General features: G+C 48.0%; 1 protein-coding gene across 3 annotated transcripts in view; it reads right to left on the reverse strand.

Moving 5' to 3' along the window:
* The window catches only part of Pdia5 (protein disulfide isomerase family A member 5), an 82,101-nt gene extending 60,789 nt beyond the window's left edge, over positions 1-21,312 (reverse strand). Inside the window, exon 1 of one of the 3 annotated variants that reach the window (XM_031363774.1) lies at positions 21,161-21,312. In XM_031363774.1, coding sequence (XP_031219634.1) covers positions 21,161-21,196 — 36 coding nt within the window. In that variant the 5' untranslated portion in view covers positions 21,197-21,312. The other 2 variants (XM_031363773.1, XM_031363775.1) reach the window with 2 other exon arrangements.
* Between the last annotated feature and the right edge of the window lie 4,772 nt (positions 21,313-26,084).

The raw sequence follows: 26,084 nt of genomic DNA on the forward strand, positions 1-26,084 counted from the left end.
CACACACACACACACACACACACACACACACACACACACACACACCATTGTCTCCCATAACCTTACCATCCCGACCCAACCTTTCCTTCCCCACAAATCTCTCTTCACATTGGTTGATTTGATCTCCTGGCCTGCTAAAATCTAACTTAGAGCATCTTTGTGGTAGTGGGTTTAGAGTTTTCCTTTGGATCCTTGAAGGCTCAAGCAGTGGTTAAAAAAAAAAGTGAAGACCCTGATACTCATGTCCTGGAATGTATCAGTAGCCAATAACCGAGCAGTAAATGGTAGGGTCTGCTAAACCTTACCCCTTCCCTGGCTGAGTGTCAACAAAGCCTGCCTTATGAAATCACATGTTTCTTGCTGGAAGATGGAGCAAGGAAGGCAACCCCTCCCAGAGTACCACACCTACCTCTTAACCTCTAAAGCTCCCACTTGGCCTACTCCAGCCCCCACCTCACCAACCCCCTCCATGTACTCTGGACTGTACCCATACATAATGCTCTGCCACCCACAGACAAGAACTCTCTAAGAGAGTGATGTCTGCATGCAAGGGCCACACGTGACAGTCTGAAAACTCCATCCCACCTAGAAGCACCAGAGCACAGAGCCCACAGAGAAGCACCCTCTCTTACACCCAGGATGGAAGGGAATCGGTGCCCAGAGCACAGAGCCCACAGAGAAGCACCGTCTCTTACAGCCAGGATGGACAGAATTGGTGCGAGGCTAAGCTTTTCTCTCATTGGGCCAAACAATGGAAGAGATCCAGCCAATCACAGACCTTAAGTCCCTTGGAAGGTGGAGGCAGGAAAACCTCTGAGTCTGAGGACCAGTCTGGTATACAGAGGGAGTTCCAAGACAGCCAGAGCTACACACAGAAACCCTGTCTCAAAAAACAACAAATAAACAAAACAAAACAAACAAAAGAACAAGCCAAGTGTCCCCAAGCTCTTGGGCCCTGGAGATGCTGATGCCTCTGCAGGCATGAGGAAGAGTGGACTGGAAGCAGAGTAGATGGGGAAGACAGGAATAAAAAGGAGCTCTGAGGTAGATCTCCCACGCCAGCTTATGTGGTGACGCAACTGAATACTTCCTGAACAATGCTGACAAAATGGAGATCTTAAAAAGCAGCTCCATCCTTGGAAGACCAGAGGCAAAAGTCCTCCTTTAGAAAAATTGTGGTAGTTGTCGTCATCATGTCTCTTCTCAGCAAGAGAACACCAATGGAGACAGCCGGCTTCAAAGCAACCGGCTGCTACAAGGTCAGAGGTCATGGAGAAAAGCCACGGACAAAGGCAATTGGAGACCATGTGCTGTCCTCTTCCACTGTGAGAGGAGTCTGAATTTCTTCCAGAACCATGCAAACAAGTAAGCCAAGTTTCTGATGTGCCCCAAGCCATCTCCTCTTTGCCACCCAATTGCTTGACCTGTGTCTGTGCTTCACCCCTCAGAAGCTAAGGGGCTGGGCAACAGCACTGAACCATTCAGAGGTCCAGTGACTCACTTGTGCCATGGGGATGGTGATAGCTCCCTTGGGGGCACTGCTAGGACACAAGGGACATCTCCTTAAACGTGCTTTACAAAGTCACGGAGCACTCTAAGAACGTCGGATAACATAACGTCTAATGATAACCAAACGTCTAATGTCCACCCTCAGATCAACGGAGGAACACGACCGTACTCTTAACAAGTTTCAGTGGGATCTGCCACCAGAATCAGAGCTCCCTCTCTCCAGAGTAAAGCCTCCCAGGAGGAAATCAGCAAACGTCTCCCCTTGCCAGCGCCGCTCACCATGTCTGAGGAGCCGCTGCTGTGTGCAGACCATCTTCAAAGCTCAGGAGAACATTCCTTCAGTGTTGACTACCACGTGACATCCCACGCTGCAAGGGGACTTAGGAGCCGAACCGTAGAAAGTCCATGGCTCAGTGCACACACACGGTAGTGACTGAGTTAACAACTGGACAATGTGGTGGAGGAACGTGGCAACTTGCTGTTTTGCTTTCCACCCTCAGAGAATACAGTCAGGAAACAACTGCCCTGGCCAGGAACCCTCCCCTCGACATCAGCCTCCTTGGGTCTGGCAGGCACCTGCCAGGCAGCAGAAGTGCTAAGGCCTTCCTGACACAGCGCCCATAGCTGGAACCATAGGAATCCCAATCTCCCACCTACCCTGGCTTCCTTTATATAAATCCCAACAGTCCCTTAGGTCATCCAACCAAGGGCCACCTGAGATTAAACATGCCACCTTCCAGTCAGCCACGAAAGCCTCTGGCCCAATGTTTACTGACACGGTAGAAGCGTTAAGCTTCTCTGAAAATACCCTGAGCAAATTGACTTTGCCTGAAATCCACCACACAAGGAGAAGCTAGGGCCGCCACTGGTCCTTCCCAACAGCCGGCTTCCCTAGACATCTCTGTGAAGGGTCTGCAGCCCTACTGGGTCCTTATCCCTTTTTCCAGGGATAAGAGGGATGGAGGACAAGATGCCCTGAGTGTCCTCAGGAATGCTTAATAAACACGACAAATCACACCCGGCCTACAGATGCCATCCCTCATGACAGACATGACACAAAGTGAGCCCATAGTGGTTTTAAGAGGTCCGGAAAGGACCACGAAATCCAGGGAGACTACAACACGATGATCGTCCAGAATGAAGCTGCCCAGTAAGGCCAGTGGTTGGTTCTCTGACACTCATCAAGGGAGTGGCGGGATGGACACTAGACTCATCTTCCCAGAACCCCAGAATTGGTGGAAGGAAGAGGGACCAGCCAGCTGACAACAGGTAAGAGAAAAAAGGGTCTATCCAGCCCTCTCCAATGACCATTCACATGAAGTGAAGGCAGAAGAAAAGAAAGTCCAAAACAGCTCCAAAGATGGAACTGCAGCCAAACACGGGGGACGGACCAATGGCGGAGGCAGCTTTTTTTTTCCTGGACTGAAGAAGATGGAAGTGGGCTAAGATTTCTGGGGCCATGGCCAACAGACATGTGAAAAAGCACCCATGAACAACACACATCCTCCAAGCTAGAGGATGAGCTGTGAGGCAACTGAAGTCTCTATGATCTGGAGCCAGAGAGGGGACAAGGGAGAAGGGCCCAGCCCAGGAAGAAGGATGGTGTTAGGAGCAGGGGTGAGGCAGGAAGGCAAGGCGGGTCGGGCTGAGTAGGGAAAGGGTGGGAAAGCTCAGAGGCTGCCAGTCTCTGGGCAAGCATGTTGGGGGTAGGAAGGACTGGAAGCCGGAACACTGAGAAGTTACACCCAGGGCAAGAACTGGGAAATAAAAGCAGCAGCAAACAAGTATAGTTGGTTAAAGGGTCCCCACAGAGGGAGAGGGAGCCTCCGGGTGCCTGTGGGCACAGAAGACTCAGGGTTTGCCATGAGGCCTGACAGAGAGACGAAACCCAACCTGAATGGTCAGACCACAGGGAACACGGGGAGATGTGGCACAAGCTAAGACTTTTAAGAAAGGGCCCTGAGACTTCACTGACCCTCACAAACACCCACAGAGGCAGCCAGGAGGGAACTCCTCCTCTTACCCCGTAAGGCCCCCTTCCCTCCAGACCCTTAACAGTCCATTTTCTCCTCTGCTTCCTCTGTTAACCTTTCCAGCAGGTTCTTTCCTTCCCTTGACACAAGCTATACTGAGCCTGCATCTCCTTGCCCAGAGACCAGCAGATTCCACTCCCTAAGTCACAACCCACGAACCTGCCTGAAAATAATAACTACAGCCACAATAGCGGGGTTAATGGTGCCCAGATGACCTGCTCCTCTGCTGTGCTCCAGGGAGGAAAAGGCGGTATTGGAGTGCTCCCAAAGCCAGCTGCTTCCCAGCCAGCACCAGTCTAGTTCCTGTGCTTGGCAGGCCTTCACACTGGCAGTAGTCAAGAACTCAAGAGCAAGGAGAGGAAAAATGACCTTTGCTCATACCTCACTCTCCTCTGACCATCTGCACGTACTTCGGCTGCCGCTCAGCCCCTACTGCGCTGAGGCCCATAACATACTTCCCTGGTAAAACCTGATGGAGAACAGTGGTCCCCTTTTCTACTACAGAGAAGACCCTCCCTGCCAATGCCAGAGTCTGCTGGTACTATGAAAGATCACCCCACCCCATCAGAGAACCAGCTTGCCTCAATCACCAGTCCCCTTCCACCACCCCCTCTCCCCTTCAGCGAACGCAAGGCTTTCTTCAGGGCTCTGTGAAACCCTCATCCTAGCACAACTAGGTAAAGGGAAGGAGACTAACTTCCCTCTTTGTCTGCTATGTCTCTGAATAGCTCAACAATCTATATGGCTGCCTCTCTCCCATCATACAGTTCATCTGTTTCTGGGCCTCCCCTCCTTCCGCAGCCCTATGCCATCTTTCAGACACCCTGAAAAGAGCAGTGACTCTGGGGTCAAACAAGACATGGCATGAATCCAGTTGCCATCATTTACAAGACCTCAGGCTTGTTACTAGACTGCTGAGTGCCATCTCTCAACCGAGAAGGGCAAAGGAAAATATCCATGCTCACCTGGTGGCTTGGCTCATTACTAAACGAGGCAGGAGGAAGACATGAACCTAATGCAATACTTGGCACAGACGTAGTGCATAACAAGTGCTAATTGCCTCTGAGTACGATTAGCGAGCAAGGACAACAACAACCGGGGACCTCCTCTTCCTCCCAGAGGCCTTGCCTGCAATCAGGCAGAGCCACAGGTCCAGGCAGGAAGGCATGCACACGTACGCACAGTCAGTACCAGAAAACCTGGCGTATTTAGCCATCTGCACCGCGACCCACTGTAGAGGTCACACAGCACATTTAGAACCCTGCCAGGTTCCTGTGCGCATGCGGTGATGAGTTTACTGCTAGGGTAACCCAGCAGGTGGGTACCTGTGTCCTAGAGAAGATGGAGGGGGACCAGAGGTTAGGTGCCCAAGGACATGTTGTAGATACACAGTAGAGGCAGGGCTTCAGATTGTTCAGGACACCACTCAAGGGCTTGTGGCCACAAAGAAAAGGAGCCACTTCCTAGCAACAGAACTAATGGTCAGGAAAGAGAAGGAGTTTACACTGATACCCTGCTTCACAAGTTCAAGGGTACAGTCTTTTGACATGTCAAAGCATCCTGCTTTGTTCCCAGCAGGCCCTTTGTGCTCTATGCGAGGCCTCCCTTTCCACTTTGCCCTGCCCGGTGCCCATTCCCTACCTGCTTACAGATCACACAAACCCCTTCCTGTCCATGGGAGCCAACCAGCAGTGCTACCATCTACACACCTAGAGAATAACCAACAACAACAATCCTCATCACCTTACACCCTCCACCTAAAAAAAAAAAAAATTAAATTAAAAATAAAAAGGCTGTCTCCGGGGCATGTGCCAGCACCCTCCCCACTCCCCAGAATGGCAGTCAGTGACTGTCATTACAGATTCACCCTCCTCTGCGAGTTCCAGAGCCAGCAGCGGTCAGTTATATAAAATCCGGCTTACGGAAGAAGGGAGATTTGGGGACAGAAGTTTAACATTTAAGGGGAAGGGTGGAGGTGGGGCTCAAGCCTCTTCCCTTGTGTTGGGAGCTGTGAAGAAACCAGTTTAATTTAGTTTAACCCACATTTTGCTCAAAATAGCTTTGAAATGTCAGAATCTGGAAGTCTAGACAGTGAGGAACCTGGTGGTGAAGGGACTGAGGGGTAAGACAGACAAGGGTCTGAACTGGATGCCAGAGAACAGGCTCGCTGAGAACTTAGAGCCAAACCCGGGAGGGGTGGTGGAGTCACAGCGCAGAGCTGGAACTGACTTTGTCAGTCACCGGCTGAGTGACCATGGGTAAGTAGGTCATCTCTCCTCGGTCTGTGTCCTTCTCTGGAAACGGAAGGGATAAAGGGGATTTCTGAAGTTCTTCCAAATGGTAGCATTAGACACACCTAATCTTATGACTACCAAGAAGGTAAGGTTGCCTCTAAAGAAGTGGCTGGTTTCCCTTGGGCCATTGCAATGAAAGCCATGCCTCAAAGACTCCCCTGCACCAAGAGCCACCCTCCCTGCGAGCTGGAACTCAGACAGCCCTGCCAAGATGAAAAGGGCAGACTTGCTAAAGATTCGTATTAACAGTCTAGAAGATGTTTGGTTCCCTCACACAACAGAGGGCTATCTCTATATGGTCTTCTTGAGGCATGGACCTTCTGGTACACACACAGATAGGTCTGGGTACCTAATTAAATAGCAGCTTCAACAAGAAAATACTCTACACCTACTCTCATAAGCACCTGGAATAAACCCTTGTATCGGGGGACTTGTGTGTTTCCTGGCCGTCGGCACTTTCACTGACCATTTCTGATCGGGCCGGCTCTCCACACATGTAACCACCAGTTGGGACCTCTATAGTTGCCCTATCTGGCCCTTTTCTAGTAAGGAAGCCTGCTGGGAGCTGAAGGCCAGCTCATCCCTTGCAAGGGTCCAAGCAAGGTATGGGAACTCAGCATGTGAACTCCCTCCTGGAAGCCCATGTCCTCTGGCCTGCCTGCATCACCCTGAACCATGCTAATCATGGGAGGTTTACACTCCTCCCCTCCCAGGCCATCTATAGCTATCCCATCCTGAAGACCACCATCCCCTCTAAAGACCCTAGGTTAAATACCCTAAGTCCTCGCGTGCAATCTCAAATCGCCCCTCATCCCAAAGGTTCTTCCTGAGACATGTGATGTCAGCTCTCAGCCTAATGTCGAGTGCTGTGCCACTTGCTGATAGAGGAAAGTAACGCGCTCTCTGGCGCTGGGATTTATTTTTGGAAATAAGTACCCCTGCTTTCATAACTCAGAACACAGGAAATTAATCACACAACTCTTTGCTGGTGGGCCACCATTAAAAAGGGAGAAAAAAGGGTTGGGGCACCATTAGCGAATCTCTTAAAATACAGATCCCAACTGTCACGGCACTGGCAGGAACCTAACAGCCAATTTTGATGGCAAGCTGCTTGGCATGGGGTAGTAGGTCTCTTGAAAGTGCTCGTGCCCTCTGACTCGGTGGATCCACTTCTGAGGAGCTGTCCTGAGGGGGTGAGCCGAGCTCCTGGCACAGATATGACTCAGACAGCCCCACTGACAAGAGTCAAATCCGTGCAAACAACCCAAACACCCACCGCAGGGGACTGGCTGCATACACTGGCACGGAGGAATGATGGTACAATGTAAAAACATGTGCCTGGAGGTTAAGTTTAAAAAAAAAAGAAAGGAACTGAAACCCTCATGGCATGACCATAGCTATAAGCAAATAAACGGACAGTCAGAAGAGACGGGCAGAGAACAAAATGCACCTGAGTAGTTTGCCCTTGGAGAGCTGCATGCTTCTTTCTCTACTTTGTAACTGGGCATAATAAGAATGTTGGATTTCTATATTAAAAAAAGAAAATTACCATCATTTGGCTACATTATGGGAATATCTCTCAAAGAGTCTCCCGGTCAAGAAATTTAACTTTACAGTGGGAGAACCATGACAAAGTTCCTTAGTTAAGTAAGGGACCAAAGGGAACATCACTGGTAATGGGGCAGAGTGGGGCGATGGCCTCCCACTAGGAGACACTGAATGGAAACATCAAAACTCAAACTGTAGCTTCGGGGTGGTGGTGCACATCTGTAATCCCACCACTTGGGAGGCTGAGGCAGGAGGACTGAGAGTTAGTAGCTCAGACAACGGCGTAAGATCCTCAAAACAAAAAAATAAGCAGGGTCGGTGAGATGTCTCAGTGGGTAAAGGCGCTTGCTGCCACGCCTGATGACCTGAGTTCAGAACTCAGAACCCACATGGTGAGAGAAGAAAACCGGCTCCCGGGTGCTTCCCTCTGACTGCCACACACACACAGGGCGGGCACTCAGGTGGGCACAAATAAATGTAATTTTAAACATTATTTTAAAACTTAAAAACAAAGAAAGGAACAAACAAAGATCTCAAGCTGCAGAAAACATGTAGCTTTTCTTATTTTTTTACTACTTTGTCGTCACTGGAGATCCTTTAAAATGCCAGGCACACAAAATAAATCTCATTACAAAAACTCTTCAAAAAAAAAGAAAAAGCCAAGGTCACGAGAGGCAACAAGTGAAGAGTCTCCACGGAGCACAGGGAGCTGAAGAATGGCTGAGCACACTGGCCTCAGACTGCGGTCCAGAGCTGGCCCTACAAATGTGCGGCCGACACACCTGCCCACTCCATCAACTTCAGATCAGACGTACTCCAGAGATCACCTGTACGGACCTGCAGAATGACCTTTCTCCTCACAGTCCCAACTCCCTGACTGTTCACACAGCATCTGCAGTGTACAGGCTTCTCAGGCAAGCTAGAACCAGAGAGCACGGAGGATTATACACATGTAAAACACTGTGCTTGTCTTAGGGATCCGAGTGCGTGTGGATTTTCATATCAGCAGGGTTCCTGGACCCATTCCCCAGTGGACACTGAGGGTCATCCGTTCTCTTTCCTGATTTTAATCACTGCATTGTGTGAAGTAAGATAATATTCCCGTGTTGTAGTAAATACAGTCACTGCTTAATGACAGGAATTAGTTAATTATGGGAAAGGCCGTTCAATAGGACTGAAACTCTGCTGTGTCACATGTTTGAAACACTAGAGCTAGGAACATTGTATGTACTCTATACATGTAGAAGAGGAGTGGAACTATGTGATTAAATGTATTCATGCCTCCTGAATAAAGGGTGTGTGGAAATCCTCTGTGTCCGTTCTTCACGCAGCCTTTCTGTAACTGGTACTATTTCCACCTGAGAGACAGACAGACAACAACAAAATACTTGCTGGGGTTAGGGCACTGGCACAATGGAGACAGGAGTTCAAATCCCCTGCTACCATGTAAATGCCCGGCAGATATGGGGGCCCATCTATAATCTTAGCACTCCAGAGGCAGAGATTTGATCCCAGGAGCAAGATGGCTACAGACTAAGCGACTTAGTGAGCTCCGGGTTCAGGTGGAGATGTATGGGAGATGTCTGACACCAACCTCAGGCAGCCACACACGTGTATTCATACCCATACGCATGTGAGTATCCACATTCTAACACACACACACACACACACACACACACACACTGATCAAACAACAACAACAACAAAAGTACTGACTGGGGTTGGGAATGTAAGTCACCAGTAAGGAATTTATCTAACATGTACCCCCTGGGTTCAATCCCCAGAACTGTAAGCCCCCACCCCCAACAAAAACTGCTCAATAAAAGAAAAAAAAAATAGAGATGGCTGTAAGAGATGGCCCAAATGCCATTCATCACTCCCCACAGGCCTTCGGACCCCATGTGCTATGCAATGACAACAGTACTTTTCCACATCCGCACAGCACTCACCTGTCCTGGCTGCTTTACCACTTCAGGGGGTTTTCTGTTCTGTTTGTAGGGAGGTTGGTTAGTTTTGTTTTTAGTTTTAGGGGTTTTGTTATCGTTTGTTTGTTTTCTTTACAAGAGCTGGTATACAGAATTTTTAGAAACAGGACTTGGGATATAGCTCTGTGGCAGAGAACTAACCTAGCATGTACAAAGCCCTGGGTCTCATCAACAGCTAGCACAAAGAGAACAGGTATGCATGTAATACATACCTAGCAAATTCTTATAATGAGGGCTATACAACATCACACTAACTTTTAAGCATAAGGAACACTCTTTTGAAAAGGATGATCCCTAAACACTTGCCACCAACCACATGGCAGAGCACCACTCGAAAGCCAGGAGGCCGGGCCACAGAGTAAGTCTGGGGAACACATCACCAGTTTCTGATGTCATTGTTTATCCAGCAGGCTTCAAAATACAACTAAGCATTGAGTCCTTGGATGGTGGTGGGAGGTGGAGGTATGCATGAGGGGAAGGAGGACACACAAGCACAGGCCTCTGATGTGTGCCACCCATGCTGCCACAGGAGCTAGGTGGAGATCTATATCTATATCTGCCTAAAGCTAATCTATCTATCTATCTATCTATCTATCTATCTATCTATCTATCTATCTATCTATCTATAGATCATCTATTTATAGATATCTATATTGATGTGGGGACCCATCTATAATCCTAGCACTTCAGATGTCTATATCAACATAAACATATAGATACAGATATCTAGACATATATAGTTTGTTTGTTTTTCAAGACAGGGTTTCTTTGTAGCTGTCCTAGAACTAGCTCTGTTTACCAGAGTTGGCCTCAAACTCACAGAAATCCGCCTGCCTCTGCTTCCCTGAGTGCTGGGAGACAGGTAGGAGGAAGGCTGGGGTGATGGCTTAATGGTTAAGAGCACTTGCTGCTCTTGCAGAGAACCAAGGTTCGATCCTCAGCATTCCTATAATGACTTATAAGCTCCCTCAACCCCAGTTTCAGGGAACCCAGAGCCCTCTTCTGCCCTCCACGTGGGCCTTGAGGAGGTACTCAGCATTTCTGCTACAGCACTTGCTCAGGTCTACACAGCACATGATCCCTGATTCAGACCCAAGTCTGAAGGACCCCAGCACCCAGGGGGGAACAAAGAAGAGTCATAGGAAGTCACTCCTTGTTCTGTAAACACAAAGATAGCCACATTCTTAAACAGGGAATGAATGGCTGGACTTACAGAGATGAGTGACACCGTGCTTGGGTCCATACACAAAACTTTCTGAGTGGCAATATGGTAGGTGGACAATCCCACACCTAACTACATGTAATGATGTAACCCAGTCCAAATGCAGGTATGATAAAAAAAAAAATTCCATAAAATTACCTTCAGGATAAACATACAAGATGCATTTGAAAGGGAAATGATCTTCAGATGCAGAACCCATCACCAAGATCTCATTATGTATACCCATACATTCAAAAATAAATCTAAAATCCAAAGTACTTCTGATCCCGGCATCTCTGCTAAAGAATTCTTAGCCTGGGTTTTGCTTCCTTTAAGAAATCCCTCCTTATACTAAGGACTACACAGCCCAGTTTCTCCCCGTATTCCACACAGCACAAATGTGGCTGTCAACAAGGGACGAGTCTGGGGCAGGACAATTGATCCAGGAGCCTATAAAACAGGTTTGCTTATCCTGAAATTGCAACTGCAGTGCATTTAACCAAGACGTTAGTCCCTGAGGCTTTTAATGTTTTGGAAAACCTCTTCTAGGGCCAAGAGGGCTTTGGGTGACTGCCAGCCCGGTGTGCCAGGCCTGCTAACGAGGATGAAATGGTAGAAACACAGAATTAGAGAGCAGGGGGAGGAGAAGGAGCAGGGAGAGGAGGAGCAGAGGGAGGGGAAGCAGGAGAGGAGGAGGTGGAAGAGGGAGGAGGAGGAGGAAGAGAAGAGGGAGGAGGAGGAGGAAGAGAAGAGGGAGGAGGAGGAGATGAATTCCCACACTGGAAACCCAATCATACTTCAAAGCTTCTCTAATTGATAAGAAAAAAAAAAAAACTCAAGTGCTCCTGACCCACAGTATATAGCCGCGCTTTCAACACATTAATACAGTCTGTCTTCCAACAATGAGTCTAAACCCACATTTGTATCCTTCTAGTCCCCACTCAGAAGCAGTCATAAAAATCAATCCAGTGGGCGACACGTGCATCCTTTCCAAATGTCATGGATCAGAACCATCAGGGTGTCTCATAGGCGGCAAAACTAAGCATTCAGAGAAACAGTTATATCTGCCGTGCTTGTAGGATGCAGGGTGGGATTCAGAGCTGAGTGACAGAGCAGTCTTAGGTCTAGCAAGTGTGAGGCCCTGGGTTCCAGTACATCCCCTGGCCCCAAAAGGATATGTATGTGTTCTTGCTATAAACCAATGCTGTGGGAGATGGAGCCATCCACACACTAGGTACATGAAAACTGAGGTTCAAAGCAGTTTAAAAGACTCACCTCAGGCTAAGTGTAAGAGGGCGACGCAGAGCCTGCCCAGTGTGTGAACACAGATCTTGTGTTCTTCCCTACACCTGGCCACGGGAACACAGCCAGAGGCATCTCTGGTGCTTTCTCCCATTCCCTATAGAAGAAGAGCCACGAGGCCAGTGGGCTCACTTTTCCTTTCCAGCCACCGAGTGTGACCGACTGCAAAGAGCCCTGACAGCCGATCCATCTTCCTCCGTTAACCTGCATGCCTGCAATTCCCCCAGAAGCCCTTCACAGGGAGGCAGAAACTTATGTGCTCGGGCCAAGTGAAACAGCAGGACACTGGTGATACAGCTCGAGACAGTGGCGGCATCCTATGCCGCACCAGCCAGTGGAGAGCAATAACCTTGCCTGCCAAATGACTGTCTGCCACACAAATTAACGTTCCCTGCTCTAGTTTGGATTTGGAATGTTACCCAGAGGCCCCCAAGTAGACAAAGCTTGGCTCCCAGCTGCAGTAAGGTCAGAGAATACTGGGACTCAGGCTCCTTCTTGTCTCTGCTCCACAGCTGCCACAAGGCACACAAGCCTGGCCCATAGACTGTCCCTGTGACAGATGGTGCCCAAGCAACAGGACCCAGAGATCATGCATTCAAACTTCGGAAACCCTGAGCCGAAATAAACCTTTCCTCCTCCGAAGTTAACTAACTCAGGTGTTTTGCCCTAGCCACAAGAGACTGACTAAAACACCACAAATGTCTGTAGCTGTTACCACACCCCAGCCCTCCTTTTTTGAGACAAGGTATCACTATACAGCTCCGGCTGGCCTGGAACTCCCTATGTAGGCCAGGTTGACCTCCAACACACACAGCGATCTGCCTGTCTCTTGCCAAGGTCCTGCTACCTGCTAGGATTAAAGGCATGTGCTACTATGTGCAGCTACTATGTACTGTTAAGTATGTCTGTGAATAGAGATTTCTGGGCCTAACTCTTAATGAGCGTCACTCCACAGGTCTGGACAGCCCAGAAGTCAGGTTTTTATGTATATATTCTTTCTTTTAATTTTTTTTTTTTTTACTTCATGTACATTGGTGTCTTGCCTGAATGTACGTGTGAGGGTGTTGGAGCCTCTGAAACTGGAGTTACAGGAGATGGAGTTACAAACAGTTGTGAACTGCCATGTGGGTGTTGGGAATTGAACCCAGGACCTCTGGAAGAGCAGCCAGTACTCTTTACCACTGAGCCATCTCTCCAGCCCCACATATTCTTTTTTTTTTTTTAATTTTTTAAAGATAATTCAAGTTTATTGATGAAAGCTTTGCTAGGAACTCAGCATATTCTCTTAAAGTGGGTTCTAGGTACAGCCTGCCTGGAGAGGCTGTCAGCGGTGTATCTGTGTAAAACCCACTCTCTCTGGACTCCCATGTCACTCCTCCTCACCCCCAGTCAGAACTTCCCATTGTGTCCCTGTGTAGTCCACATCCCTCAGAAATCTGGCTCCACAATCTCCCCTACCCCACACACCCTGCTGGGTATCAGTTCTCACTGTAGCCAGCCTCTTAAGCCTCTGTGATCCTCTGGTCTCCTCTCTAACTCTCCAGCCAGCTTCCTCTCTCTCCACATGCTGAGCTCCCTTGGGGTTCGCTCAGTCCCCAGTCTTTTGTCCACCCTACACTTTCCACAGGAGATTCCTCTCTGTAGAAGAGCACTCCTAAACTAACATCCCCAGCCTAAGTCTCTGTTCCAGACAGCACACTCATATATCCTGCTGTTCTGGTTTGCCTCACTGCTGTGAGAAAACACTCTGACCAGAAACAACCCGGGGAGGAAATGGTTCATACTCCAACTTACACTTTCAGTTCACAGATCTTTACTGAGGGAAGTCTTAGCAGGAACTCAAGCAGGGCAGGAGCTTAAAAGCAAAAACTAGGAAAATGTTGTTTACTGGTTTGCTCCTAGGCTCACATTCAGCTACCTTTCATACGGTCCAGACCCATCTGCGTAGGGATGGTACCGCCCACAGTGGGCTGAATCTATCTCAATCAATTAGCAATCATGAAAGCGCCCCTACAGACATGCCCACAGGCCAGTCTGATGACCGCAACTCTTCCATTGAGGTTCCCTCTTCCCAGGTGTGTCAAGTTGACTACCCAGATTAGTCATCACATCTGCTTAGTCAGCAGCTCTAGCTGTGGGCTCGGGGATCAGGCAATTGTTTCAAAACCTAATTCCCATACAAATCAACACTGAGCACATTTCAAAGTTTTACTTAACTCAAAAGATGCACTAAAATAACAAAGCTAGATTAAAAGAGGATCTGAAGAGGAAAGCTCAAAAATGCTTTCTTAAAAAGAGGCTACTAGAAAGTAACATCCTTAGGACCAAAGTACAGACCAAGAGCAAGTGGGTTTCTCTTCCCCGTCACATACAGATCATTTGCAGCCTCCCTAAGTCCAAACGGGGACCCTGAGGAATAAGCAAAGCTCTCTCCCCAGTGCTAGCTGTGACATAAGCTCACTAGCTAGGGGCTCCATGGTTAAGAGCTTTGCTGCTCTTTCAGAGGACCAGGGTTCAATTCCCAGCACCCACATAGCAGCTCACACCTGTCTGTGACTAGAATTCTAGGGATCCAATGTCCTCTTCCGGCTTTGCACATAGTGCTCAGACATACATAGGCAAAACACCTACACATGATACAATGAAAATTAAAAAAAAAAAAATCTAAACCGGGCGGTGGTGGTGCACGCCTTTAATCCCAGCACTTGGGAGGCAGAGAGAGGCGGATTTCTGAGTTTGAGGCCAGCCTGGTCTACAGAGTGAGTTCCAGGACAGCCAGGACAGAGAAACCCTGTCTCGAAAAAAAAAAAAAAAAATCTAAAGAACTTCATAAAGTTTACAAGTCATCTTTTATTTCCAAATCTTGACTCTGACCTTCTCTATGGCCCAGAGGATTGAACCCAGGGCTTTGCTTATGTGGCCTACCTGTGTGTAAGCTCTCTACCACTGAGCTACATCACCAGCCTCTGGTGTTGTGGAGCGCTGTGCATGGGCTGGCCTGGAATTCATAAACCTCCTACCTCTGCCTCTCACGTGTTGTTACTGTATACCGTGCGCACCACCCCAGGCATGAGAGTGTATGAACATGGGCGGAAAAAAAGCTCCAGCCTTGTGTTAGTTAACATCGGCGTACTCGGCAGTGTGCTAATGCTTTCTGCAACTTGCGAATGGAGGCAGCATGAGATGGCAGTAACTGCCGTCACCCACTCTACCAACAGAAATCACCTTTTCTTGCTCTGGGGGCACACTATTTATGGGCACCAATGCTTTAAAAAAACAGAAATTCCCGAACCCGCCAGCCACATCTTTTACGACTCGCCGACCCAACAAATCCATTGTCAACGACTCACTGCTATCTTCTTCAATAGGAGTTGCATTTCTAACTGCTCCGCTTTATATAAATCAATGCATTCTGAGACCTTTGAAAACACGGATTCTGAGACAGGGCCCTCGGGTTCTCAGAAAAGCCTTTCTTCAACTCTGGGCATCAGATGAGGGATCGTTACGCATCCTCTTACCGCTATGCTTGCTTTCTCTGCCAGCAGTTCACATCTGAATGAAGTCACTCACATTTGACTCAAGGAAGGGTGGTACTGATCTGATTTGTCATTACAGCCCAAAGGGCTCAGCACACAGCCCAGCTTATAAAGGTTTTCAAAGAAATGACCATTCTCGAGAAAACTCCTGTCTCATCCTTAGGATGCTAGCGCTGACCCATGTCCTCAATGGGCACATAAAATATTCTGCCCAGGATGCAGCAAGATGGGGCCCTTTGATGAAAGGAAACCCTGGGAACACTTGCCTCCGTGGCCTAACAATGGAGCCTCCCAGCCTAGCATAACTCTGGGCTAGGTCACTTTGTACCTTTGAACCCAGCTTACCGCTCTCAACCTGGACCTTGTGAGCACTTGCCAACAAGGTCTAAAAGATCTGCTGACAGACAAAGACATCAAAGCGCTGGAGGAACGGTGGCATTCTTTACAGGAGATAGAACTCCGCCCCTGCTCCAGAAAGCTATAATGAGCCGAAAACTGCACACCCAACTGGGGTCTCAGTGTGACTCTGAGGAAAAGAAAGATGTAAAAAGGCCATTCGTGCCATCTGAGGATCATTAGCCCCCCAGTGCACAACTGCACACACAGCTAATAGCTGGGAAGCAGGCATGTTGTGTAGGGTGGCCAAAGGGGATGCAAACGGGACGTCCTGGGAGAGACAGAAGCCAGCTGGTACCTAGTCAGCTGCTCCTCCCATGCTACAAGGCAAGAAGCCCTGCCACTGTAGACAAACAGGGCCAACCCAGCTGCTTAAACATCCAGTGCAGCCTCGCACTTTCGCCTCCTGAGCCGCATACCGCTCCCCACTCAGTCCAAAGACTCTCTGGGGTCACAGCCCAACTCACTACACTAGCACAGGCCCTAACGCCACACTGAAGTGGGACACACTGACCAATGGGCCAACCCTAAGTCCCTCGACGAACGTGTAAGAGTTGTCACAATTCCAATCACTAGACCAAAGAGCACGATGCAGAATGGGACAGACAGTCCACCACTCGGGGAGGGTAAAACACTGGTACTCCTGTCCCCACCTGGGTCCGGAATACAGCAGTGGTTACGTCAGAGCAGTTTACACAGTGTAAAAGACTGGAAGCTACCCACACAGCTGTTTCTAACCTGGGGCACTTAAAGTCTCAAAACTAACCACACAGAAAAGCCCCCACAGAACAAAACCACAAGGGCAGGGTGAAACCCTCTAGGGATTAGTGTGGTCTGTCTGGTAGGTGTGTCTCTGCCCTGAAAGAGGATCTATTTCAGAAGGGGGAGAAACCAAGACTTAACTCCTCAGCCTCTTTGTATGTGCCAGCCAATCCCCAGGTGTCTCCACACAACTCGAGCAAACGAGGGGGAAGGTGAACAAGAGTCAGCACCAAGGGGCCCTGAAGGAGAACCCCAGCAGCACGCACCCCCACCCACCTGGCACAAGGTCCCTCGCTCACACCTGCCAGGCTGGCCCTTCAATGCACAGGACCGATGTCCTATGCCTAGAATTCAACAGCTTGCAATGATGGCAAGGCTCCTGCTCATGCCAAGCACTGTGCTGCCTGCTTCTTGCGTTGTTTCTAATCCTTTCCAACCAGGAAAATGGATATTATTACCACCATTTACAAATACGTGAAGCAGAGCCCAAGGCCGTGCGGCTACAGAGCATCAGCTGGCTGAAAGCCTGCTTTTTTTCCCAAAACATCACACTTGACTCTTAACAGACAACAAGGAGGAAAGCAAGAAGTGTTCTGGGCAAAGTAGCTCAGCCTCTCCCGTCAATCCACGGTTCCATGTCCTGTGGTGTTACTAAAAGGACCACTTCCATCTGTCTCCCCAGGGCCTACAGAACCCAGTTCCGGACCTTGGCAGACATTTGGAGTTCTGGATGGGCTTGCTTTTCCAGTCTTAGCCCCGCCATCACACTCTGGTCCCCCTTCCCACCAGCCGGACCTTTCCCTACCTTGCAGGCTTCCTTTCCTGTCTGCAACACCCACTCTTTCCACCAAATGCTATCCTGTCACCCGTATGCCAGTATGCAGGGCGTAGGCTAAGTGCCCACCACACAACAGCCGGGCAAGGATCCCCAAACAGTCACAGAGCCTGAAATAGACCCTCCTTATGAGACCATCTCTTTCCTGGAGCTTTCTCCGATCACACAGTGCACACCCAGCTGTCAGCACTTGGCATTAATGTGGAGCTCAGCCAAAGCTCCACCTATGCACCCCGCACATCTGTTTTAAGACTTCCTCGGTAATGTGTTTATTTCTGTGGGAAAAGTGCACTCTAGGCTCCAAGCAGCATTATCAATGGCAATTAGGTCCCCAGGACAGCCCACAAAGGCCTATTAAATATATAATGGTACCAGAGAAGAAAACCAGCCTGAGTATACCTTAAAAGCTCTGGGAGAGAGCCCACAGGACGGACATGCCTTCTGAGCCCGCATCCACTGTCCCCTGGGCTCTGAGCTTCCAGCCACCACAGGGCAAAGGCACCGGAAGCAAGGTAGAGAGGGAGGAATAGGAAGAACCCAATTTATAATTCAGCAGGCCTGGCTCTTCTCTTGGTTCTGTGAGAACTGAGGGGAATGGGGTGCTTGTCTAGCATGCAAGGGGCTCAAGGTTCAAATCCCAGCCCTGCAAAAATAAAGAGGGCCAAGTAAGACCACTCCTCAGGATGTCACAATCGCATGGACTGTATTTTTAAAATATATTTGTAAACATATGTATTGCTTATTTTTAAACAAATTTTATAAAGAATGGACTTTTTGATATGAAATTGCAATATGCTACCATTAAATTCAGTTTAAACACACACCACTAAATATCCCATCCAAAATACAGACATGAAAAAAATGTATGTGTTGCTAGGGAGTGAACCCAGGGTCTCCCACATTCTAACTAAGTACTCCACCAATGAGCCACAGCCAAAGCCCTAGGCAAGTTTTTCTTTTTATTAAAAAAAAAAATTTTTTTTTTTTTCAAAATAGGGCGTCGTTGTATAGCCCTTGCTATCCTGGAACTCACGCTGTAGACCAGGCTGGCCTCGAACTCAGAGATCCACCGGTCTCTGCCCCCTCTTGAATCAAAGGTGGGCACGACCATGCCTGACTCCTACGCAAGTTTTTAACCCAGAATATTTGGATTCATGTTTAAAACAAAAAATCCATTCACTATTTTTGGTTTTTGTTTCTTTGCAATTTGTCTGTACACTACTGAAAATTCTGCCATAGTCCAGGAGAGACCTTGAGAACCACTGAACATGGAGACGGCTGCCAAGCCCTGACAAGACAATTCTCTGTCCTGTGACTGCCCAGACACTATAACAAAGCATTCGTGGCCCTTGTGGAGGGTCAGGCCTGGCAGGAAGCATCAAGTGGACAGCAGGAAAGCAGGCTCCCAGGTCAAAGGTCCTGGTCTCTCTAGGCCGGGTGCTTCTGGGGCTAAAGTCCCAGGTGCCACTATGGATTTTTCTAGAAGACTGAAAAAGGCTGCCAAGAAAGCCTTTAAATTTCTTTTTAATTTTTTTTCTGATTATAAGCTTATACAGAACTCTTAGAAAATATTTTTTAAAATTAAGCAACGAAGTAAGCGAAAGTCACCAGCCACTTCACCTTCTAGAACAGTATTTCAATGTTCTGCAAGATCTTCACACTCAGTTTCGTCTACCCTGAAGTCTGGCTGTGAATCTTGGTTTTTCTACCTGAGCATCTTCTCTCTCTCTCTCTCTCTCTCTCTCTCTCTCTCTCTCTCTCTCTCTCTCTCTCTCTCTCTCTCTCTCTCTCTGGGATAGTGTTCATCTACACCTCAGCACATCTGAACACATGCTAGGCTACCTAGCACTATGCCCCCAGGCTACCATTAAAACTTATTCTGCAGTCCAAACAAGACTTTCTATCCTCCTGCCTCAACCTCCTAAGTAGCTGGGATTCCAAACCCATGCCATAAGACCCAGTTTTCAGAAACCCTGGGCCACGCCCAGTGGCCTTCAGAAAATACAGAGTGAACAAAGAACTCAAAGTGCTCCCAGGGATGTAGGAAGCCCTTATCAAATCCACATAAATCTACTGAGGCCCAACCAGCAGCCACTTACATCCACTTCCAGGATTTCATCCCTCTACCTTGCATCGGCCAAGCCAACTCTAGGCTCAAGGAACATTCAGCTGCCAGTGCTTTGGGCAAACTTCAGTGTCCTTCCTCATTGCCTGAGGGGAAGGTACTGAACTACCCACAACACATTTATTCCGAGACTCCACTGCACCCACCTCAGCAAGGCCCCAGGGGCTCTCCCTGGAGGACTCTCCCTCTCAGATGTGTGACCTCTCCCTAGTGGAACTCTCCATCTCAGATAATGTATGGCTCTCCTGTGGCAGGCTACCTGCATTTAGGGTATTGTCTATCACCTTCTATCAGTATTTGCTCTTGTCCTTCTATCACTATTTGCTCACAGGATTGACTGCTGTTCAGCTGAAAGCAACACCTGACAGCAGGACCAGAGTGTAGTTTGCTCCCCACCCAAAATTCAACCCGGTGGCAAACAATGTGGTTGATAAATGTTTACAGAGTAAAAGTTCAGACTCCTGGGCCCTTGTTTTTACTGGAGGGAGGGAAAAAGGAAAAAAGCAGAACCTCCCTCCCTCAAAGTTCAAGGACTTACATCCTGATGGGAGTCAGACCAACTGGCTCCAGGAAACTTATGTCAAACATCATGGAACACCACCAGCACCCCCTTACAGGGTAGCGACAAAGCTTCACTGTAATGTAGATCTCTCCTAGAGGGAGGACGGACAGCAGGGAACAGGGAGCCACCTACTTCCACAGAACAGAAAACTCGAGGTCACTCCTTAACTGGTGACCCCAAAGGACAGGGCACTGCGAAGTTCAAGTGTTTAAATCCAATCACCCCTCCTTTTCCCCCCATCTGCCTAGCATCCTTGCCACACCCAAAGGGAAAACAGTGGAGTGGTAGGGGCAGCAGGTCTTTCGAACTTGGTGGTAGTGGTGGTGGCCATAAGGAGATGGACCCAACCCAAGGGAGACAAGAAGTTGCCGGAGAGATATGGAAGAAGACAACTACATCCTATCACACACACCCACAGCCACGCCTCAGCTCCGGGGGCAAACCGGTCCCCACTTCTCCCGGGGATGCCCGTTCGGGAAAGTCCTCCCATCCCCACATAGTCTGCACCCCGGTCCACCCCTCCTCCACTCCTGTATCACTCCGGTATCATTTTGCAGTCTCCGGAGCTTGTTCCACCGACTCCTCAGCCGACCCGTCTGACAACCTCCTTAGCGGGTCTCTTTACGGTTCCCCATCTCGTGGAAGAAACGTTTAAAGATCCAGGGCGCCACACTGCTCGAAAGTGGCCGAGGCTGGAGCCGGCGTCACGGTGGGAGCAGAACTCCTGGAGGTGGCGACCCCACCCAACCCGTCATGCGCCCTTTCTCCGGGGGGGTCCAACCCACGAGCAAGTGTTCCTGCTGCGCAAGTGGAAGGCAGCCTCCACCCCACACTCACACAGGTGCAAGCACCGCCCGGGGGATCCTGCTTTGGCTGAGGACGTCCCAGACCTGTGTCCCCGCAAAGTTGTGGCGAAGCGCGAACCCGGAGAGAGGGATCACCCGGCCCGGCCCCGGTGGAGCACAGAGGACCAAAGACCCCGTTGCCACCCGGCGAGCACGCCCCCAACCAACCCGAACCGCGCGCGCCCACGGCCATGCGGGACGCACGTGTCTCCGGTCCGCAGCCTCACCCCAATCGCCAGTAGCAGCCCCCACGCCCGCGCCATCCCCGCCGCCTCCTGCCGTCTGCACCCGGCTCCCGCGCACGCCTGCCAGCTCCACCTCGGCCAACAGCTACGGCCACTTCACAGCCGCTCCCCGCCTCCGAGTTCCCGGTGCCACGTCTGCCAAAGCATGCGCACCAGGCTAGGAGAGGCGTCCCGGAGTGGTGCTTGCCGGGAGTTGTAGTTTACGAGCAGCTCGGGATGCCTCTGCCTTGGACTTTGCCTGAGGACACAGAGCAGCAGCTGTGGGGATAGCGGGTAGGGAGGCTAGGGAGGCTAGGGGGTAGGGATGGTGGTTCACTATGGGACCTTGCTTTGTGTCCGCAGCTTCAGAACCAACAACTCAGTTTGCCCCCAGAAGTTAGTTTCCCCATCCTGAGGATTAGCCCAGAGAATTCCAGTCATTTGACTGTAGGTTCTAAATGTAAAGTCTGTCATGGCCTGTGGAGGATGGGAAAAGCCATCTGCTTCCGAGACTCTCACCTTCCTCCTTTTTTTTCCCCTTCACAAAACATTATTGAGGTGTCGGGAAACAATTTAGGGGAGCCCAAAAATGTTAAGTATAGATTACCACACGATCCACCTACTCCTTAAGCAGATACTCAAAAGAACTGAAAAGTGTACTCAAATAGTACTAGCACACCAATGTTCCTAGCAGCACTGTTTATGATAGTCAAAATAAATAAATAAATAAAAAATAAAGAGACGATCAAAATATCCTCAATGGACAAATAAAGAAAATATTATATACACCTGTACAATGGAATACTATTTATCCAATAAAAAGAAAGACGTACCACCATGTGAACAAATATCAAAAATATATGATGCTGATTTTTAAAAAACCAAATGCAAAATGGTGTATATTGTATGATTGTATGTACTGGCTGGTTTTGTGTGTCAAATTGACACAGGCTGGAGTTATCACAGAGAAAGGAGCTTCAGTTGAGAAAATCTATGAGATCCAGGTGTAAGGCATTTTCTCAATTAGTGATCAAGGGGGTAGGGCCCCTTGTGGGTGATACCATCCCTGGGCTGGAAGTCTTGGGTTCTGTAAGAGAGCAGGCTGAGCAAGCCAGGGAAGCAAGCCAGTAAGGAATATCTCTCCATGGCCTCTGTATCAGCTCCTGCTTCCTGACCTGCTTGAGTTCCAGTCCTGACTACCTTTGGTGATGAACAGCAACGTGGAAGTATAAGCTGAATAAACCCTTTCCTCCCCAACTTGCTTTTTGGTCATGACGTTTGTGCAGGAATGGAAACCCTAACTAAGACATTGCATTTATATAAAATGTCCAAAAATTGAAAAAAAATGTTTTGGTTTTGTTTTTTGTTTTGTTTTGTTTTGTGCAAGCAGAGTATTGGCTGTCTGAGCTGGGGAATGGAGGAAAAGGAATTTCAATTCAGACAATCCATTGAGGATGATGAAAATCTTTCAGAACTAGATAGAAGGGAAAGCAACACAACAATATGAATGTTTTTGGTTTTTTTTTTTTTTTTTTTTTTTTTTTTTTTTTTTTTTTTTTTTTTTTTTTTTTTTTTTTTTTTGGTTTTTTGAGACAGGGTTTCTCTGTATAGCCCTGGCTGTCCTGGAGCTCACTCTGTAGACCAGGCTGGCCATGAACTCAGAAATCTGCCTGCCTCTGCCTCCCAAGTGCTGGGATTAAAGGCATGAGCCATCACCGCCTGCCTGGCTTAACTTCAGAGATGACTAAAGCAGGTTGGAGACATGGCTTCCTCAACACATTCAGCAACTTCAAGCTCGTAACTCACACTCTTCTCTGGGAGTCTGTTTCCCATCGGCAAAATGAAGCTTGTGAGAAAAGCCAAATCCCTCCCTGTGTTAGTTCTGTGTCCTTGTGATAAGGAGTATCTTGAGGAAGGGATTACTTATGTTGACTCAGTGTTTCTGAGTCAAGAGAGCATGGAGAAGCACAGTTCTCACCATGTTGACCACAAAGCAGACCCAGAGCTGTCTGTGCTAGCTGGCTTGCTTCTTCTACCTCCTTATTCAATCTATGTCCTCAGTCTATGGAACTGTGAGGCTTACATTCAAGGTGGGTCTCTCCCCAGAAAACATCACCACAGATATGCTGAGGAGAAAGCAGGCAGGCCTGAGAGAATACTTCCTGTGGGCTTCTGTTAACCTTAAGTTTAACAGAGGTGATGGGGCTGGTGAGATGGCTTAGTGGTTAAGAGCACTGACTGCTCTTCCAGAGGTCCTGAGTTCAATCCCCAGCAACCACATGGTGGCTCATAACCATCTGTAATGGGATCCGATGCCCTTTTCTGGTGTGTCTGAAGACAGCAACTGTGTACTCACATACATAAAATAAATAAGTAAATCTTTTTAAAAACAAACAAACAGCCGGGCGGTGGTGGCGCACGCCTTTAATCCCAGCACTTGGGAGGCAGAGGCAGGCGGATTTCTGAGTTCGAGGCCAGCCTGGTCTACAGAGTGAGTTCCAGGACAGCCAGGGCTACAGAGAAACCCTGTCTCGAAAAACCAAAAAAAAAAAAAAAAAAAAAAAAAAAAAAAACAAACAATGGTAATATGTGATGGTAGAAAAAAAATAAGGTCGGGAGGAATACAGGGGCCTCCCAGGCACAAGAGGAAGCATTGTGAGAGTGGGAGATATCATGATTAATTGATGGTTGCTAGATGACTTATATATATTAAATGATATAACAAGTCATGTATTAATTGAGCTGAATTGCCAAGGTTGTTACAGTAACATTTATACAATGGACTTTTAAAAGGTCTAAACAATGAAAGGTTTAGTGAATCGTCCAATCATTAGGACTCCATGGAGCTTCTTCTAAGACTGGCTCAAGTTCCTGTAATAATTCAATTATCACAACTGAGAAAATGGAGGAATAAAGGGGAAAGAAGAGGGAGGAAGTGTGGGAGGGAGGAAGTGTTGTATAACATTTTCCTCTGAACTGAAGCATGCCATCCTGAGAGAAAAGCTCACCAAGACTCAGAAAGTTCTAAAAGGAGGCCTTTTAAGATTCAGGAAGTAAATTCAGAAGTATTAGTAAGTCCCTAAAACTTAACAGTTTTACAATCTCCCTCTTTCCCCCCAAGGTTACAAAAGCAGTAAAGACAGCTGCAGAGAGACTTCAGCTTGTAGAGCTACCTGCAAATTGTTCAGAGAGCTCCAGGGTTCCAACTTTCATGAATCATCACCTACACTGGGGTAGGCTGCAGGCAAAATGTTATTGTGCATTATGTAAAGATTAGCCTTGGATTATTTTTTTTTTAGCCTTGGATTATTCAAATGCTGACTTCTATGCCCCATATCTGGTTGCAATCTTTATTCTAAGAATCTATTGCCTCAATGTTACATAAACATTGCTACCCAATTCTTCTCTAATTGGTCAATAAAAAAAACCCTATCAGCCAATGACCGAGCAGAGGAGAGAATAGGGCTGAACTTCCTCCCAGCCAGGGGAGGGGGAGGAGAGAAAGTAAGTGGGGAATTTCAGACAAGGAGAGGGTTTAGCAGACACCATGAGAAAACACCTGGAGTAGAGAGAGACAGATCAGTAAAATGCTAGTATCTTGAGAATTTTGGCTGAGAGGTAGCCAGATTAGTTTAGAGGATTAAAATGTATTAATACTGTTCAGTTGTTGTACTGTAAAGCTGGTTAAATAAATATAATAGTCCTGTCTCAATTGTTTGAGAACTAACTGGGATAAGAGAAAAATTGCAACACTTATATAAAAATGTACTAACAGTGGGCTTTTGGTAAGATGCGACCGCCTGTTAGTGACTCCCTTATTCCTGTAAGTAACCCCAATATACTCATTGGTTCACCAAGCTAAACTTTGGCTGTACTGATACTTTGGTTTATTGTCAATTACCTATCTGTAGTGAGTACACATTAGTTCATGTCTCCCCAGGAATAATGTCACACCACAGGGAGAGGGGATAAGAGTAAAGGGAAGGAGGGAGGAAGGGACAAAAGAAGGGAACACAGGCAGCTGTACCTGAGAGCCAAGTAACCAGAGGGCAAGGGGCTGAGAAAAAAGAATAAAAATGTCCAAGAAAACAGACCATTTTATTCTGCAATTGAAACAAGCTAAAATAGGATTTATGTCTCTTCCGGGAATGTTTAGCAATTCTAAGCTTCACTCTCCTTGAAATGTTAGGAGAAGAGCTCAGGGCAAGTACATCCCTCCTCCATTAGGGCCTGCAATGGGAACCATCCATTTTCCAGCACCAGCCCCTTGGGGCTCGGTTAGAGAAACGCCTGTCCTGCTCTCTCTTGTGAATTTGAGCTCACCTTCCATTCATGCAGTCAACCCTCTCCATTGTCTCTCTCGGCTGGGATGAAGACCAAGACTGTGACCATTTTGTGACAATTAGCACAATGGGAATTGACTCACAACAAAAAAAGGAGAAGGGGAGGGGGACAGGAGAGATGCTGGTGAGACACAAAAAATGTGTTCTGTTTGCAGCCATGTTATATAAGGCACATGAGCAGAAAGGAATAGACCTTTAGGGAAAGAGCACAAGGCATTGCTGAGAGGAGTCCCTTGGGATGCTGGCAAAGTTCTCTTCTGCTCTCTGAATTTAGATGCATGGATGTGTTCACACCATGAGAACTCATCACGCACATTCACAGATTTATACTGAACCAACATTATATTTCAATAAAGTTCACCATTTGAAAGAAAAAAGAGGAATGAGATAAGAAGTAAGAAAAATCAGTTTTGAATAGAGAATGTAAAAAGACGCCAGGTCTCAAAAGAGAAACCACTAAGAAATCTTGTGGCAAAATCTAGGCCTGGGTGAAGGAGACAGCCAAAAGGAATTGGGCCATCAGACATAACATAGTACCCACAATTCCCAGGGGCTGCCTTATAAGCCTTTGACCCCATCCATCA

This window comes from Mastomys coucha, unplaced genomic scaffold (genome assembly GCF_008632895.1).
Source record: "Mastomys coucha isolate ucsf_1 unplaced genomic scaffold, UCSF_Mcou_1 pScaffold12, whole genome shotgun sequence".
NCBI classification, from domain to species: domain Eukaryota; kingdom Metazoa; phylum Chordata; class Mammalia; order Rodentia; family Muridae; genus Mastomys; species Mastomys coucha.